This window comes from Wickerhamomyces anomalus (assembly GCF_001661255.1).
Source record: "Wickerhamomyces anomalus NRRL Y-366-8 unplaced genomic scaffold WICANscaffold_8, whole genome shotgun sequence".
NCBI lineage: Eukaryota > Fungi > Ascomycota > Saccharomycetes > Phaffomycetales > Wickerhamomycetaceae > Hansenula > Hansenula anomala.
This window is the reverse complement of record NW_017567117.1, coordinates 359439-372325: the sequence shown is the minus strand read 5'-3', so window position 1 is coordinate 372325 and position 12887 is coordinate 359439. Positions and strand designations below refer to the sequence as shown.

The 12887-nt window shown below is 34.9% G+C and overlaps 7 protein-coding genes and 1 non-coding gene across 8 annotated transcripts; 3 read left to right on the top strand and 5 right to left on the bottom strand.

The window, feature by feature from the left end:
* Positions 1-386: 386 nt before the first annotated feature.
* Positions 387-1838, bottom strand: WICANDRAFT_71423 (uncharacterized protein; the record flags this gene model as incomplete). Its single annotated transcript, XM_019184243.1, has 1 exon — positions 387-1838. One exon carries the CDS (start codon positions 1836-1838, stop codon positions 387-389), a length of 1452 nt encoding a protein of 483 aa, XP_019036103.1.
* A 309-nt stretch (positions 1839-2147) lies between these two features.
* Positions 2148-2228, top strand: WICANDRAFT_t149. The gene has a single exon. It is a non-coding gene; the product is annotated as a tRNA-Ser (tRNA).
* Positions 2229-2609: 381 nt separating this feature from the next.
* Positions 2610-3404, top strand: WICANDRAFT_81722 (uncharacterized protein; the record flags this gene model as incomplete). The annotated part of the gene is made up of 1 exon (XM_019185290.1): positions 2610-3404. One exon carries the CDS (start codon positions 2610-2612, stop codon positions 3402-3404), a length of 795 nt encoding a protein of 264 aa, XP_019036102.1.
* Positions 3405-3481: 77 nt separating this feature from the next.
* SPS18 (Sps18p) lies at positions 3482-4573 on the bottom strand (the record flags this gene model as incomplete). Its single annotated transcript, XM_019182456.1, has 1 exon — positions 3482-4573. One exon carries the CDS (start codon positions 4571-4573, stop codon positions 3482-3484), a length of 1092 nt encoding a protein of 363 aa, XP_019036101.1.
* Positions 4574-4873: 300 nt separating this feature from the next.
* Positions 4874-5743, top strand: SPS19 (2,4-dienoyl-CoA reductase (NADPH); the record flags this gene model as incomplete). Its single annotated transcript, XM_019185289.1, has 1 exon — positions 4874-5743. One exon carries the CDS (start codon positions 4874-4876, stop codon positions 5741-5743), a length of 870 nt encoding a protein of 289 aa, XP_019036100.1.
* Positions 5744-5813: 70 nt separating this feature from the next.
* On the bottom strand, positions 5814-8279 carry PSY2 (Psy2p; the record flags this gene model as incomplete). Its single annotated transcript, XM_019182486.1, has 2 exons — positions 5814-6940; positions 7025-8279. 2 exons carry the CDS (start codon positions 8277-8279, stop codon positions 5814-5816), a joined length of 2382 nt encoding a protein of 793 aa, XP_019036099.1.
* Positions 8280-8890: 611 nt separating this feature from the next.
* On the bottom strand, positions 8891-9688 carry NNR1 (NADHX epimerase; the record flags this gene model as incomplete). Its single annotated transcript, XM_019185288.1, has 3 exons — positions 8891-9402; positions 9456-9549; positions 9602-9688. The coding sequence occupies 3 exons, from the start codon at positions 9686-9688 to the stop codon at positions 8891-8893; spliced, it is 693 nt and encodes a 230-aa protein (XP_019036098.1).
* Positions 9689-10019: 331 nt separating this feature from the next.
* On the bottom strand, positions 10020-11297 carry WICANDRAFT_65772 (uncharacterized protein; the record flags this gene model as incomplete). The annotated part of the gene is made up of 1 exon (XM_019183985.1): positions 10020-11297. One exon carries the CDS (start codon positions 11295-11297, stop codon positions 10020-10022), a length of 1278 nt encoding a protein of 425 aa, XP_019036097.1.
* Positions 11298-12887: the final 1590 nt, after the last annotated feature.

Genomic DNA, 12887 nt, shown 5'->3' with positions numbered 1-12887 from the left:
CAGACTCCAGATTACACTCAAGCCTGGGGCTTAAAGTTCACATCCAATCAGTTCAACCAATTAATCAATTGGCTTCTTGTAGGTTCTCTTTGATCGCAAAGTGATCTTTATCTAGTCTCTGTAAAGTTATCTTGTCATAACGATGACCCTCATTAATTCAGTTCCAACTTCCAGTGTAAAAGCTGGTATGAAAAGCTCGTCAAGATAGCAATTTAATTCACTACATCTCCCAATATCAGATTGCGGACCCCATATTTATTTCAAAATTTGTACGTGTAGCAAATCATCTCCAATCAAACGCACACCATTATTTAGCCTTTGTGTATCATGGATCCCTTCAAACCTTAAAACCTTAACCCAAAACCGATCTACCCAGGGGCCAACACCTAATAAAATGGTAACAAAATCTCTGTTGTATTCTTTCCAGCAGATATCAATCCTGCAACACTTGCACCTGCTAATGCTGAAGTCTCCATTGTACTTATAAACTCCTCAATTGAATTCAAATACCATAACTTCTCGCCTATTTGAAAGTTCTTGAAATGATCTTTAGGCTTTAAAATTGGATATGGATTCCATAGCTTGGTGAAAACTATAGAAACATCTGTCAAATCTTCAAAGAGATATTCAGACAGTATCTTCTCATCTATTGGATCTGGTGAAAAAATCTTGTAAAATATGGTGTCTGTAGCATTATCATATTCGACAATATTTATGCTAAAAAATGGAATATTTGAGGTGCTGGATCTTGTTAAGATCAATTCTGGAACTGGTCCTTCCCCAAAGTATTCATGTTTAATTGGGTTTGACTTTGGTGCTAAGACGAATGTCACATGTAAGTCTCTGTATTGAACTTCTTCCAACTCAGTTATATTCTCACCATCAATCACAACCTGTGAAAGATGTAATGGAGCTGCTATTATAACTTGGTCAAACTCATCAATTTGGCCAGATCCTGTTTCAACAATCCATTTACCATTTAACTGTTTAAGTTTGGTAACACGAGTATTCAACAACAGATTCGCACCAGAATGTTTAATGAATCCTTCAAAGATCTGATAATTACCCCCAACAACTTGAACAGCTTCTTCAGCAGCCATGCTAACAACAGTTTCTAGTCCATGAATTCCATTCAAGTTACTGGCATAGTTTACCCTTGTGGATGCTTCAACAATATCATTTGCGAAATCTTCACTAATTTTCTTTTTGGCAAGATAGAAAGCACCAGTAGAATTCGTCAATTGATCAAACCCAATTCTTGAAACAATTTCATCTAATTGAAATGGAAAATATGTATAATAGAAAAAGTGAACAAAATCCCCAACTGTATTTCTAACTAGCCAATAAAGTCTTAATGGAGATAATCCATACTTCCAAAATACCTTGAAAACCCCACCAATTGTACTCTCATCACCATTTGTTCTGAAGACAAAATCCGTACCATTCCAAACACCAAAATCACCTTTGAATTTATCTGGATATTTATCACTCAGATCAAAAGATGTAGTTGTTAAATTGAATTCCCGAACACCATTCCATAAAATTCTATTAGCACCAACGAAAACCGAGGCACCTAGTTCAATTGAAAGGTTTGTACTATTATTAGGCGAGTAATTTGAAATAGTAGTAGATCTCCCTCCAATATAATGTTCAGCTTCAAATAAAGTGATGTTGAAACCATCTGAAGTGAATTTTTGTAAATAATATGAAGCTGAAGAACCACCTGCCCCGGCTCCTATTATTGCAATTTTTTCCTTTGAAGGGGTCAATGGTGACTGGAGTTCCCCCAGGGAGGCTCCAAGTAGTGTGAATGATAGCAAGAGCTTGTAGAAGTGCATCTCGTGGACTAATACCAGGATCAGTACCAATTTAAAAACAACGTTAAACGTAATTGTTTAATCTGCTTTATCTTTTTCAAGGACATGGGCCACACTTTTTCCAGATTTTGAAAAATTGCAAAACTTTGAATGGAAATTAAACAAGAATTTTGTGCTACAAGACATCATTTAAACAGTTTTGACCCGCCTAAAATTGTTCAAAATAATAGATGGCACTGTTTATATGTCTTTAGCATCAAATTTGGGTGAAATTTTCAGAACATTTGAGGAAGAATCTGAAACTTCAAAGCCCTGGAAAAATATAAGCTAGGCAACTTGGCCGAGTGGTTAAGGCGAAAGATTAGAAATCTTTTGGGTTTACCCGCGCAGGTTCGAATCCTGCAGTTGTCGTAATTATTTTTTCGCGAATTTACCCTCGGAATTGCTTCTGGAGCGGTGAATTTTTTTTTTGATTATGACTGAGATATACGTTTCGCCCTAAAAATAACAATTATTTTCAATTATTTACGAACGTGATAAATTACCATCTTATACATAGATGTTTGGGACCACGGATAACGGTTAGTTGGTAGCACTTTCTGTTGGATTACAAATCTTAAATACACAGCCCTCGGAAATCAAGACATTTTTATGCCAAAAAAGTATCAAGTCCGCAACATTGCGACAAGAACAAAAGGAAAAAAGTATATAAATACTCAAATTTAGTATAAATACTCAAATTTAGTTTCAAAATTTATTGCTTGATATTGCTTTTCATCATAAAGACGAACAATGGCAGGATATCCAACGCCTTTAGGTGGTGTCACTAGACAAATAAACCCTTCAACAATCATACATTCAACAAGTTTCAAAAGAGGTAGCTTTTTGAATTTTGGTAACAGAACTGCTATAATAAATATTCCAAATACTAATAAATTGATCATTTGGAGTTCAATCCCTGTGGGTCCTGAGCTAGAACAAGTTATTCAATTGGCTTCCAAAAACTTCACACTAGAGAATGCTGAAATTATTGCTGGTATCTTGCCAGATAAAGAACACACTATGGCTGCAATCGATTTAAAGAAGAAATACCCAAATATTTTTTTGATTGGACCTTCTGGAATTACAGATAAACCAAATTTGAAATTAGATTATGCCTTTTCAGATTCCGAGGCAAACCAAGTTGTCAAAGGTTCATCAATCTTGAAAGATTTAACAAATTTGGATTTTGTGTTTTTGAATGGCCATGCAAACAGAGAGGTTGTTACATTTGATAAAAATACAAATACGTTATTTGAAGCTGATCTATTTTTCAATATCCCATGGGATGGTGTTAATAAAGATCAATACCCAAATTCTAATCAAAATGCAGGTCTTTCCTTCCTGACCAGATTTTTGAATCCTGATTCAAGAGTTGGTGGATTCTTGTTGAGAAAATTGATACTTCATGGTAATGCTGAAAATAGAAAGGGTATCAGTGCTATTTACAATGAATTTGAATTTGACTCAATTGTGATGTCACATGGATCTATCGTTGAAAAGGACGGTAAAGCTGAGTTCAAAAAGATCTTTGGTTCATATTTGTAACTTTACGGGACGTGTGCATTCTATCAACAAATTAATGAATCTTTAAATATAATATACAAATTAATAACACATCGGATCTAAAAGTTATCCCATTTTTCTTCTTCTTTAGCCCAATTCTTGTTAGACAATCCTTGTAATTTAGTCTTTTGTTTAGGACGATCAATACCAAAAGCTGGTTTAATACCTTCATCTTCATCATTTGCACCTAAATCATCAAACAATTTACCATACTTACCACCCCCATCTTGTTGTTGACCAGCAAGGTTTTTATTCAATTTGTTGAACGCATCATAACCATAAGCACTTGTTTCTTGGAATCTTTGTCCAAATTGCGCAGCAGCCCTTTTAGCTTCATGTCCAAAATCACGTTCATTTATTTGTTGAACACCAGGTTTTATGACAGATTCATGAACTTCTTCTAGAGATTTTGAAACAGAATTAGAAAATAAACCCCAGCCTTTGGTGAAAGTACCCAATGGATCTTTTTGGAAGTTGTCTAGTGTAAATGATGATAATGAACCACCTTGTTGAGATTGTTGAGGTTGTGGAGTATTACCAAAACCAGCATATTTACCACCTTGACTTGGAGCCAAGTCAGCAGGTCTTGAATCATTTTTAGCACCCAATTCAGCAAAATATGATTCATTTTTGGCCTTTTGATTGCCTGGTAATGTTGGTGTTCCTCTTCTTGAAGCTAATGGAGTATTATTACTACTAGTGTTATTAGCTGTGTTTGATGTAGTGGTAGTTGCAGGTTTAGCTAATTTAGAATAATCTCTAGGAGTGAATGGTTTACCTTCTATTTCAGCAGTCAATTTTTCTTTGTAATCTTCTGCAACTGGATTATCATATTTCACTTTAGCTTCAGATTTTAAATCAATTCCATTTGATTCTAAGTATTCAGCACATTTTTCATTACCACCATGTTCCATTCTTTGAACTTCTTCAGGTTTGAACTGATCCATAGTGATTGATCTAACGAATGAAATATGAACACCTAACCCACGATGAACACCAGCACATTCAAGACATATAAAGATACCAAATTTTGGAGATGCCCACTGAGGATTTGGAGCATTACAGTCGAAGCATCTCTTGTTTGCACCGGTTTTTTGGAGACCTAATAGTTTTCTTCTTGTTTCTGGATCAACAGTCCAATCTGAACCCATTTTCTGTTCTTCTTTGGATTAGTGTATGGTTTGGTATCTTTAAAAGTTGTTGATGAATGCTGATTTCAGATAAATATTGTTGTTCAAAACGCCAAAAATCGATCGACGCAACAAAATCGCGTGACCCTCCTTTCGCGAATTATTTTTTGAATTTCAATTTTGCAGAACGCATTCGCGAGCCTTTCAAAAACCCGAGGCTCGTTGTTTTGTGGGGATTTGAGCTTTAAATGATATAAAAACAGCACTAAATTTCCAAAGTTCTTATGTGACAAGGACTATGAATCAATCAATTCAGCAAAGATGGGGTTGGATAAATCATATGTGGACAGAGTAAGCTTCAAGAAGGACCTTTTCAAAGGCAAAGTGGTGTTTGTTACAGGTGGTGCAGGGACAATTTGTAGGGTTCAAACTGAAGCATTAGTGTTATTGGGTGCCGATGCTGCTATCATTGGTAGAAACCCAGAAAAGACTGAAACTGCAGCTAAAGAAATTGGTCAATTGAGAAATGGAGCTAAAGTTATTGGGATTGGTGGAACTGATGTTCGTAATGTCAAGAGTTTGAAAGAAGCTGTTGATCGTACTGTTCAAGAGTTGGGAAAAATTGATTTTGTTATTGCTGGTGCAGCTGGTAATTTCATATGTGATATCAATTCATTATCTTCAAATGCTTTCAAATCAGTCATTGACATTGATCTTTTAGGAAGTTACAATACAGTTAAGGCTTGTTATGAACAATTGGTTAAGAACAAAGGTGCTGTCATTTTCGTTTCAGCAACACTACATTATTACGGTGTTCCTTTCCAAGTACATGTTGGAGCTGCCAAAGCGGGTATAGATGCATTGTCTCAAACTCTTGCAGTGGAGCTAGGACCTTTAGGTGTTAGGTCAAATATTATTGCCCCAGGGATAGTTGGCGATACTGAAGGTTTCAAAAGATTGAGGATGGGTAGTACTTTAGAAGAAATAACAAAAAGAATCCCATTACAAAGAGCTGCTACAACTGAGGATATTGCCAATGCTACAGTCTTTTTATTTAGTCCTGCCGGAAACTACATTACGGGTGATATAATGGTTGTTGATGGTGGTCAATGGCACATTGGTACTGGAATGTCAGCTAGTGGTTATCCAGATATGGTTAAAAAGAGATCCTTAGGTCCTTCAAAGTTATGAGAATGATTATGAAATGCTACAACTATGATTATCTGTAGTGTTACATTGTTATTAAATATTTAGCTATATCTCATTTGAATTTTGATGCAATTTTCTTTCCTGCATTTGAAAATTTCTCTCTCAGTGAATTCTTCTTTTTAATTTCATGCGATGATTCGAAGTCTTCTTCTCTTGATCTTTTTTCAGGAACTTTGTTTGATGTTCTGTTCAAACTTTTCTCTTTTAAAATTTCTTCGTTATTCAAAACATCCTCTTCATCTAATGGTTCTGTTGAAATTTCTGGTGGTCTTGTCAGTGTATCATCATCTTCATAGTTTTCATCATCATTTAACTCATTTGTTGTTGTAGAGGTATTCACAACATCTTGTTCAGCAAATTTGATCAAATCCTTACCAGAACTAACAGAATCAACTGAGTCTAAACTTGCTTTGAAATTGGAAACGATATAAGTAGCCAAAAGTTTGACATTTTTCCTCTTATCAAGTTTATCAATCCCCAATAAGATCATTTCTAAAAGATCAAGAACAGTTGAGTTTGCCAAATTAGATATTCCATTAGTTTCGTCAAAAAGCTCGAAAACTTGCTCTAAAATGTTATTGGATATAATATATCTGGTGTAATAATCGTCATTCAACAGTATTATAGACTTGATACTTCTAACAGCAGCTAATCTCAGTTGTAATTTATGAGTTGGTTTGATCAGTTGTGTTATTCCAATTAAAATGTGATTTTCAAGAAAGAATGATCTTGATATTGATTTATCTTTGGAGCAAAAGTTGATCAATTCACAAAGGTAAATGAACAATTCATCGTTATGTTGATTATCATCTTTTCTTTCAATGTTCATTAATGGTTTGAACAAAATTGGAGCAACTTTATCATAAAATGCCTTGAAAAATTTAGTTGCATCTAATTGATCAATCATTGAATCATCATTATTCATGATTGCAGAGTTCAAGTTATTAACAGGATCTAATAATGATTTCAATGCTTCAAATGCTTGGATTTTTAAACCTGGATCATTATCTTCCAACAAAAACTGTGTCAAGATGATTAACAAAGTCATATCATCAGATAAAACGATTTCTCTATGTCTGTATGTGATATGCGGTGGCTCTTCATCTTGCTCATAGTCAAAACCGTTGAAAAAATTGCCATTACCATGTTTAAAATCGTCATTATCGTCATTATCATCATCTTCATCATTTATATTGCTATCAATTTCTTGATTTTCATCGTTATTGTTGCTCTCATTCTTGCCTTTATCATGTTCATCATTACCATTCACTTCTTCTCCTTCTTCTTCTTCATCATCTACGACACCATTAATTAATAATACATCATGCTCAATTATTGTTACAATCAGTTCAGTTCCAATGACCCGTATTTCAGTTGAATTATCCTTCATAACAAAGTTTATGGTTTTGAACAAGCCTTTCTTTATTAAACTTTTGAAAAAACTTGTCTTTTGATGTGGTTGTAAATTTTTTGCTATAAGAATGAATTGATGTAATAACTTTATACCATCTCTTTTCTGTATTGTTGTATCTTCAGTATTATCTTCATCTTGGTATAATTTGAACAACTCATCAATAAAAGTTCCCTTTTCAAGAAACTCAATAATCTCAACCTGGTTAAAATGTATTAAAGTTGATATTAAGTTAAAAGTTGGATCATCTAATAATCTTGCCAAAACAACATCTTTCAAAAATTGTAATTTAAAAGTTTTTTTGATCAATTTTTTAATATGCTCATCTTTAACGGGGAGAACTTCTTTAAACTTAGAATCATCTCGAAGGAAACTTCTATGATTTGATTTGAATTGAGGAAAGTCTGGATCATATTCCAACATACCCACAACACCCATTATATTTTCATCATCTAGGATCATTTCAATAATTAAGCCTTCATTGAACAGTATTAAAGTCTTCACAATGTTGCAAAGTAAATGAAGGTTTTTGATTTTCCTATTTTGTTCACTTTCATTGAAAATGTCAATTAATTTGGATATATAATTACCGTTTTTGATGAAATTTGATATTGATTGTTTTTGGTATGATGAATTGGGGTTTTCATTGAAACAATTTGAAATCTCAATTAAATCACCAGCAGTTGGTTCTAATGGAGGATAATTTATTGGTCCAGTAATCAATTCTGTTATGTCACCATCCATGTCATTAGATATGACTGCTATTAATGAAATTAACGGGGCAAATTTCCCACGATGACACTTTATAATAAAATCACATAAGGATAAACAACCTTCTTTTTCTTGAAACGATAAGGCAATATTATGACCTTTGGTATCAGTCCATACTATAAGAGTATCTTGTTGTCTCTGGAATTGAATTGAGCCTTCTATTTTAGCTTTCAACAATACATCTTTTTGGTCCAATTCATTTCTGACAATTAAATATGGAACTTTATCTTCGTCAATCTCTCCGAAACAATACCCTGTTCCATTATCTATCCATGCGTCTTCTAACAAGTACACTTTGACTCTTCTAAGCGCCTGATGCTTGGGTGTTTTTGTCATTATAATGATATGTTGATGAAACCCTCTCTGAAAACTTTAAAAACACCAAAAACCTATTGAACTTTCTCAAAACTCCATGGAATAATTCAGGGCGGCACAAGATGTGGATGGATAAAGTATAGCTAAATTGGCAAGTTCGATAGCTTTGAACAAAATAATGAGAATCTGGGGGTCAGTTGTATGGTCTTGTGTCCCTAATTTTACGTCAAAAAGGAAAAACAATCCACGTAGATCCAGGTATAGTACAGCACCTCCGCTTGATGCTCTAAAAATATTGTTGGGGTTCTAATTGCCACAGAGCAGAGCCGGCTCTTTTTATCTGATTGATTTTGTATTTGAGATATCAAGTTCCTTGAACTTTTTTGGCTGAACAATTTGTTGATCTTTTTTAATCTTTTGAGAAGCGTATTTTTTTTTCGTGATGAAAAAGCAATTGGGTTAGGGGCAACAGCGGCATAAAGTGGTTTAAGCGAGATTTCTACAAAGTTTGTTAAGGAAAAGTGCATATCGTTAAAAATTGTGTCGTTAATTGGTGAATAGATGTTTGTAATATTTGATATTTGAGATTTTGGGATACGTGTGGCTTTTTCTGGTTGAGATATCGTTGGTTTTCAAATCTTGGATAATTTCAACACTTGATCGTATCCTCTATAATCATATTGATCAATTCCATACTTCTTTGCAAATTTAGGTCCAATAAACCTTCCTCCAACATAGTGTTGGGTCTTTTCACTGATATGGTTGGCCACTGGTTTTGGTGCTGTCAAACTAACCAAAACATCTGGGTTTCTTAATCCACCTTCAACAAATCCATCATCAACGTCCCAACCCGATGGAATATCCACAGACAAGATTGGAATTGATGTCTTGTTAACAGTTTGAATAACTTCATTAAATGGAGGTCTGATACCACCTTGTGGCTTGAAGGAGAAACCAAAGATGGAATCAATAATTAATTGGTAATTGTTGATTGCATTCAATGAAGAGATGAACTCAATATCTAAATTCTTCAATTGTGTTTCCAAATTTTGAAACAATGGTTTTGAAGAATGTTTTGGGTAATATATGGATGGATTGTAACCCCAAAGCTTTAAATGTCTAGCTGCAACTAACCCATCACCACCTTTAATTTCCAGTTAGTAACTAGACAAGAAGGACGTCAAATTGAATACTCACCATTATTACCTGGTCCAACTAAGACTAAAACATCTTTCAACAAAGGAAATGATTTATGAGTAGCCTCTGCAACAGCAAGCCCTGCCAATTCCATCTTTAATCATATTAGATCCTGTACTTGCTCAGTTTTCAAAAGATATACTCACCAATTGATCAATTGAGAAGCCACCTGTGCTCATCAATTCTTGGTCAGCTGCAGCTGCTAGCTTGGCTGAAAGAACTTTGAATGACATTACGGGAATGAAATACTATAATTGGTGTTCCCTTTGCTCTATTGTTCAAGTTATAAACTTGTTTGGAAACAATCTGATGATGATTTTTGAGAAATGTTCAGGGCCACTATTAAGCAGCTATAAAATCTGGGGAATAAACGGAACTTTGACACTACATTTGTATCTTGATTGCTTGTAAAGAAAGCTTTTTGTATTTGTATAAACTAGCATTGGACGTCGTAAGTGGATATAAAAATAATAGCTGTAAAAAAATAAGAAAACAAAACAGAAAACATTGTATAGACATTACGATTCATTAATTTTTTTTTTGATGGATGGGGCTGTTGCATGTTCATGACGAGGGTTTTGATGAAGGGGTGATTAATGCTTTTGGGTCACTAGTTCCAGTAGGACTAGTTGTTGATGGTTGGTGTGCTGGTTCATTAATTTTATGACGGATGTATGATAGATCTTCCTTAATCATATTTTTCAAAAATGCAATCTCTTGATCTCTTGCGTGCATACCTTCTTTTAATAATTGAATTTCTTTATCTTGAACAGATATTGAAGTTTCAAGAGTCTTTATCTTCTCTTTCAATTGTTTTGTTATCGATGAACCCGATCCATTTTCACCACCATCATTATAACCGGCCAGTTTTAATAGTTCTTCTTCTGCAGCTTCACCTTTTGATTCTTCATTGATGTTTAGCACTGGAGTTTGATGTGATACACTTAAATTATCATCATCTTCATCATCATACAGATCTGGTAATGGAGGTTTCAAATTTGCAATACTTGAGCCCAACACTTCTTTGATTGCATCATCTAATGTTGGAAACTTAATATATTTTAATATTTCATCACTTCCAGCATTTGTAAAATCTGGAACCCATTCTTTTGGATTATATTTATTTTGTTTGAAAAAATCCAAGTATTCAGTTTCCCCATGATTTAAACCATGTTGGATTCTTTTATATTTTTGATATAATTGATCTGATGTACGTTCTTTAAAACCTTGTCTATTGGCTTCTTCATTGAATAGTATCCCGACAATTTTGAACAAATCAATCAATACCAAGTTTGGATGTCTATCAGAGATTGTTTTGAAAGCTTTAACAATATATAATGATTCATATCTTGAATATAATGGCTTCTTAACACCAGCGCCTTGAAGTTTTCTTGATCGTTTAGGTTTTGGAGTATCTTCTGGAACTTCTGAATCCTTTCGCTTGCTAATTGGAGTATTTGCACCATTTGTGTCATTAGGGTCATTATTACCTGTATCATCATTATGCTTAGTTGTCATTCCTTCATCTTCAGACTGAGCTGAGTCTTCTTTCGCATCAACAACTGAGTTCGGTGTAGGTATGTTTGACTCTTCATTATTGCATACGGCCGGTAACTTGTTGTCATTCTTTGATTTTGACTTTTCAATCTCATTACTTAAATCTGGGGACGTTTGATGATCACCATCAGCTTCACCTCCACCGTTTTTAGCCATCGAGGCGTTTACAGAGCTCAATTGATTCAATTGGTCGTCTTTATCATGATCATTGGCAGCCGACGAGGTTGTTTTAGTTGAATTCGGTAGTTGTTGTTGTTGTTCATCATCTGCGACACCTGATGACATTGTTGACAGAACACACTAAAAAAAATCTGGAGCGCTTAACGACAATCAAGAGCTGGCGATGGAGTTTAGATAATTGTCAGTTGTTGTGTAGTTGATGTAGTTGTTGATGATGGTTTTGGAATTGGTTGTAGTTACCATACAGCGATTCCCCAGTTGTCCACGAGCCAGGTGTATAATCTGATTAATCAGTCAATTATGGATGGACCAATGATTGAATTGATGTCAAACTTAACGTGTAGAGACCGTTGAGCTTTGATGGAGTTGGAGGTGGGAATCTGTGTGCTTTTAGGTGTTCCCCAGAGGATGGATAAGGGGCTTTAGCAGGATGAACGAGTGTGGGAGTGAAAGAAAGGATATTTTGTTGTCGTTATTACTGTTGTCGCTGTCATCACGATCACCAGCATCAACTGCTCGAAGGCCATAACCTGAGGTGACAACAGCTGAGTGCCAACGCGGCTGCCACACCGCAACGTGCCACTAAGCGTTAGCCAATTACATAAGAATCGCTACCATTAGCTAATTATGGAGGTGAAGCAGTTGTGTAGGGAAGAGAAGGAGAGAGGTGGATATTTGAGACTGCCGAAGTGTTGAGCCTATGTGCTTATTGCTAGTGAGCTGATACTGTACCTGATGCGTTGTGAGTAAATGATTTTCCGTGAAACAAATTCTGGCAAGAACAAGCCCAAGTGAGAACCATTAATGCCATCGAAGCATAATGTGAAGGTTCGCTAGTGAAGCAATGGTTAGTTTCCGAGTTTCCGTCATCTTTTGTTGCTTACTCTAGTATCTTTCCTCAAAAGCTACTTCATCGACCGTGAAAGCTTTTTGATTTGACATTGAAGGCTTTGACAACAACCACACCATGTCAATTCGGCGACCATAATGAATACCTAAAATCTATCATGGTGACTGTACCAAGGTACGCCAGAAAGGTTTTTGTGAAGAGAGAATTGAGCTAGGGCTAGACGTTTAATACTGAACTATCCAATATCATAGCTTATTCTTTTTGAGCTTTCTTAGGCAAGGAACATTCCATTAGAAAGTTGATCTTATTATCATGATTTTTAACTCCACGGGTTAGCCAGACTTCAAAAGAACATTTTATGACTTAGATACTTATCGTCTTGTGGCTGAAATTGATCGAACCATATTGGATGTTGTTAAAAGTCTCACAATTTGTCTGTAATGTTTTTCCACACAAGCACAGTACTAGATTAGAGCGTATAGACTGTACAGCTTTGACTCTCCGGTATATTACCCCATCAGTCTTTCTAAAGAACTTATCCCTTCTCAACCCTGACATATAATTGTCTAATTCATCATCCCCAAACTCAAACCATCAAGAACAAACTAAATTGAATAAATATCTTTATAATCATAGTCACGTGATTGGAATTGATCTTCGCTTACATAATTAAAATTTCCTAATTTGGGCTAAATTTTTCGCGTTTGATGAAGGAATTTTTCGAAGCCAAATCTCCATTTTTGTTGAACAACAAAGCTAAAAAAAGGTTATAATTAGATTGGTTAAAACCTAACAAGTATAGAATTGTCTTCCCATAATTGAAGGACCATCCCAATATAGCTCAC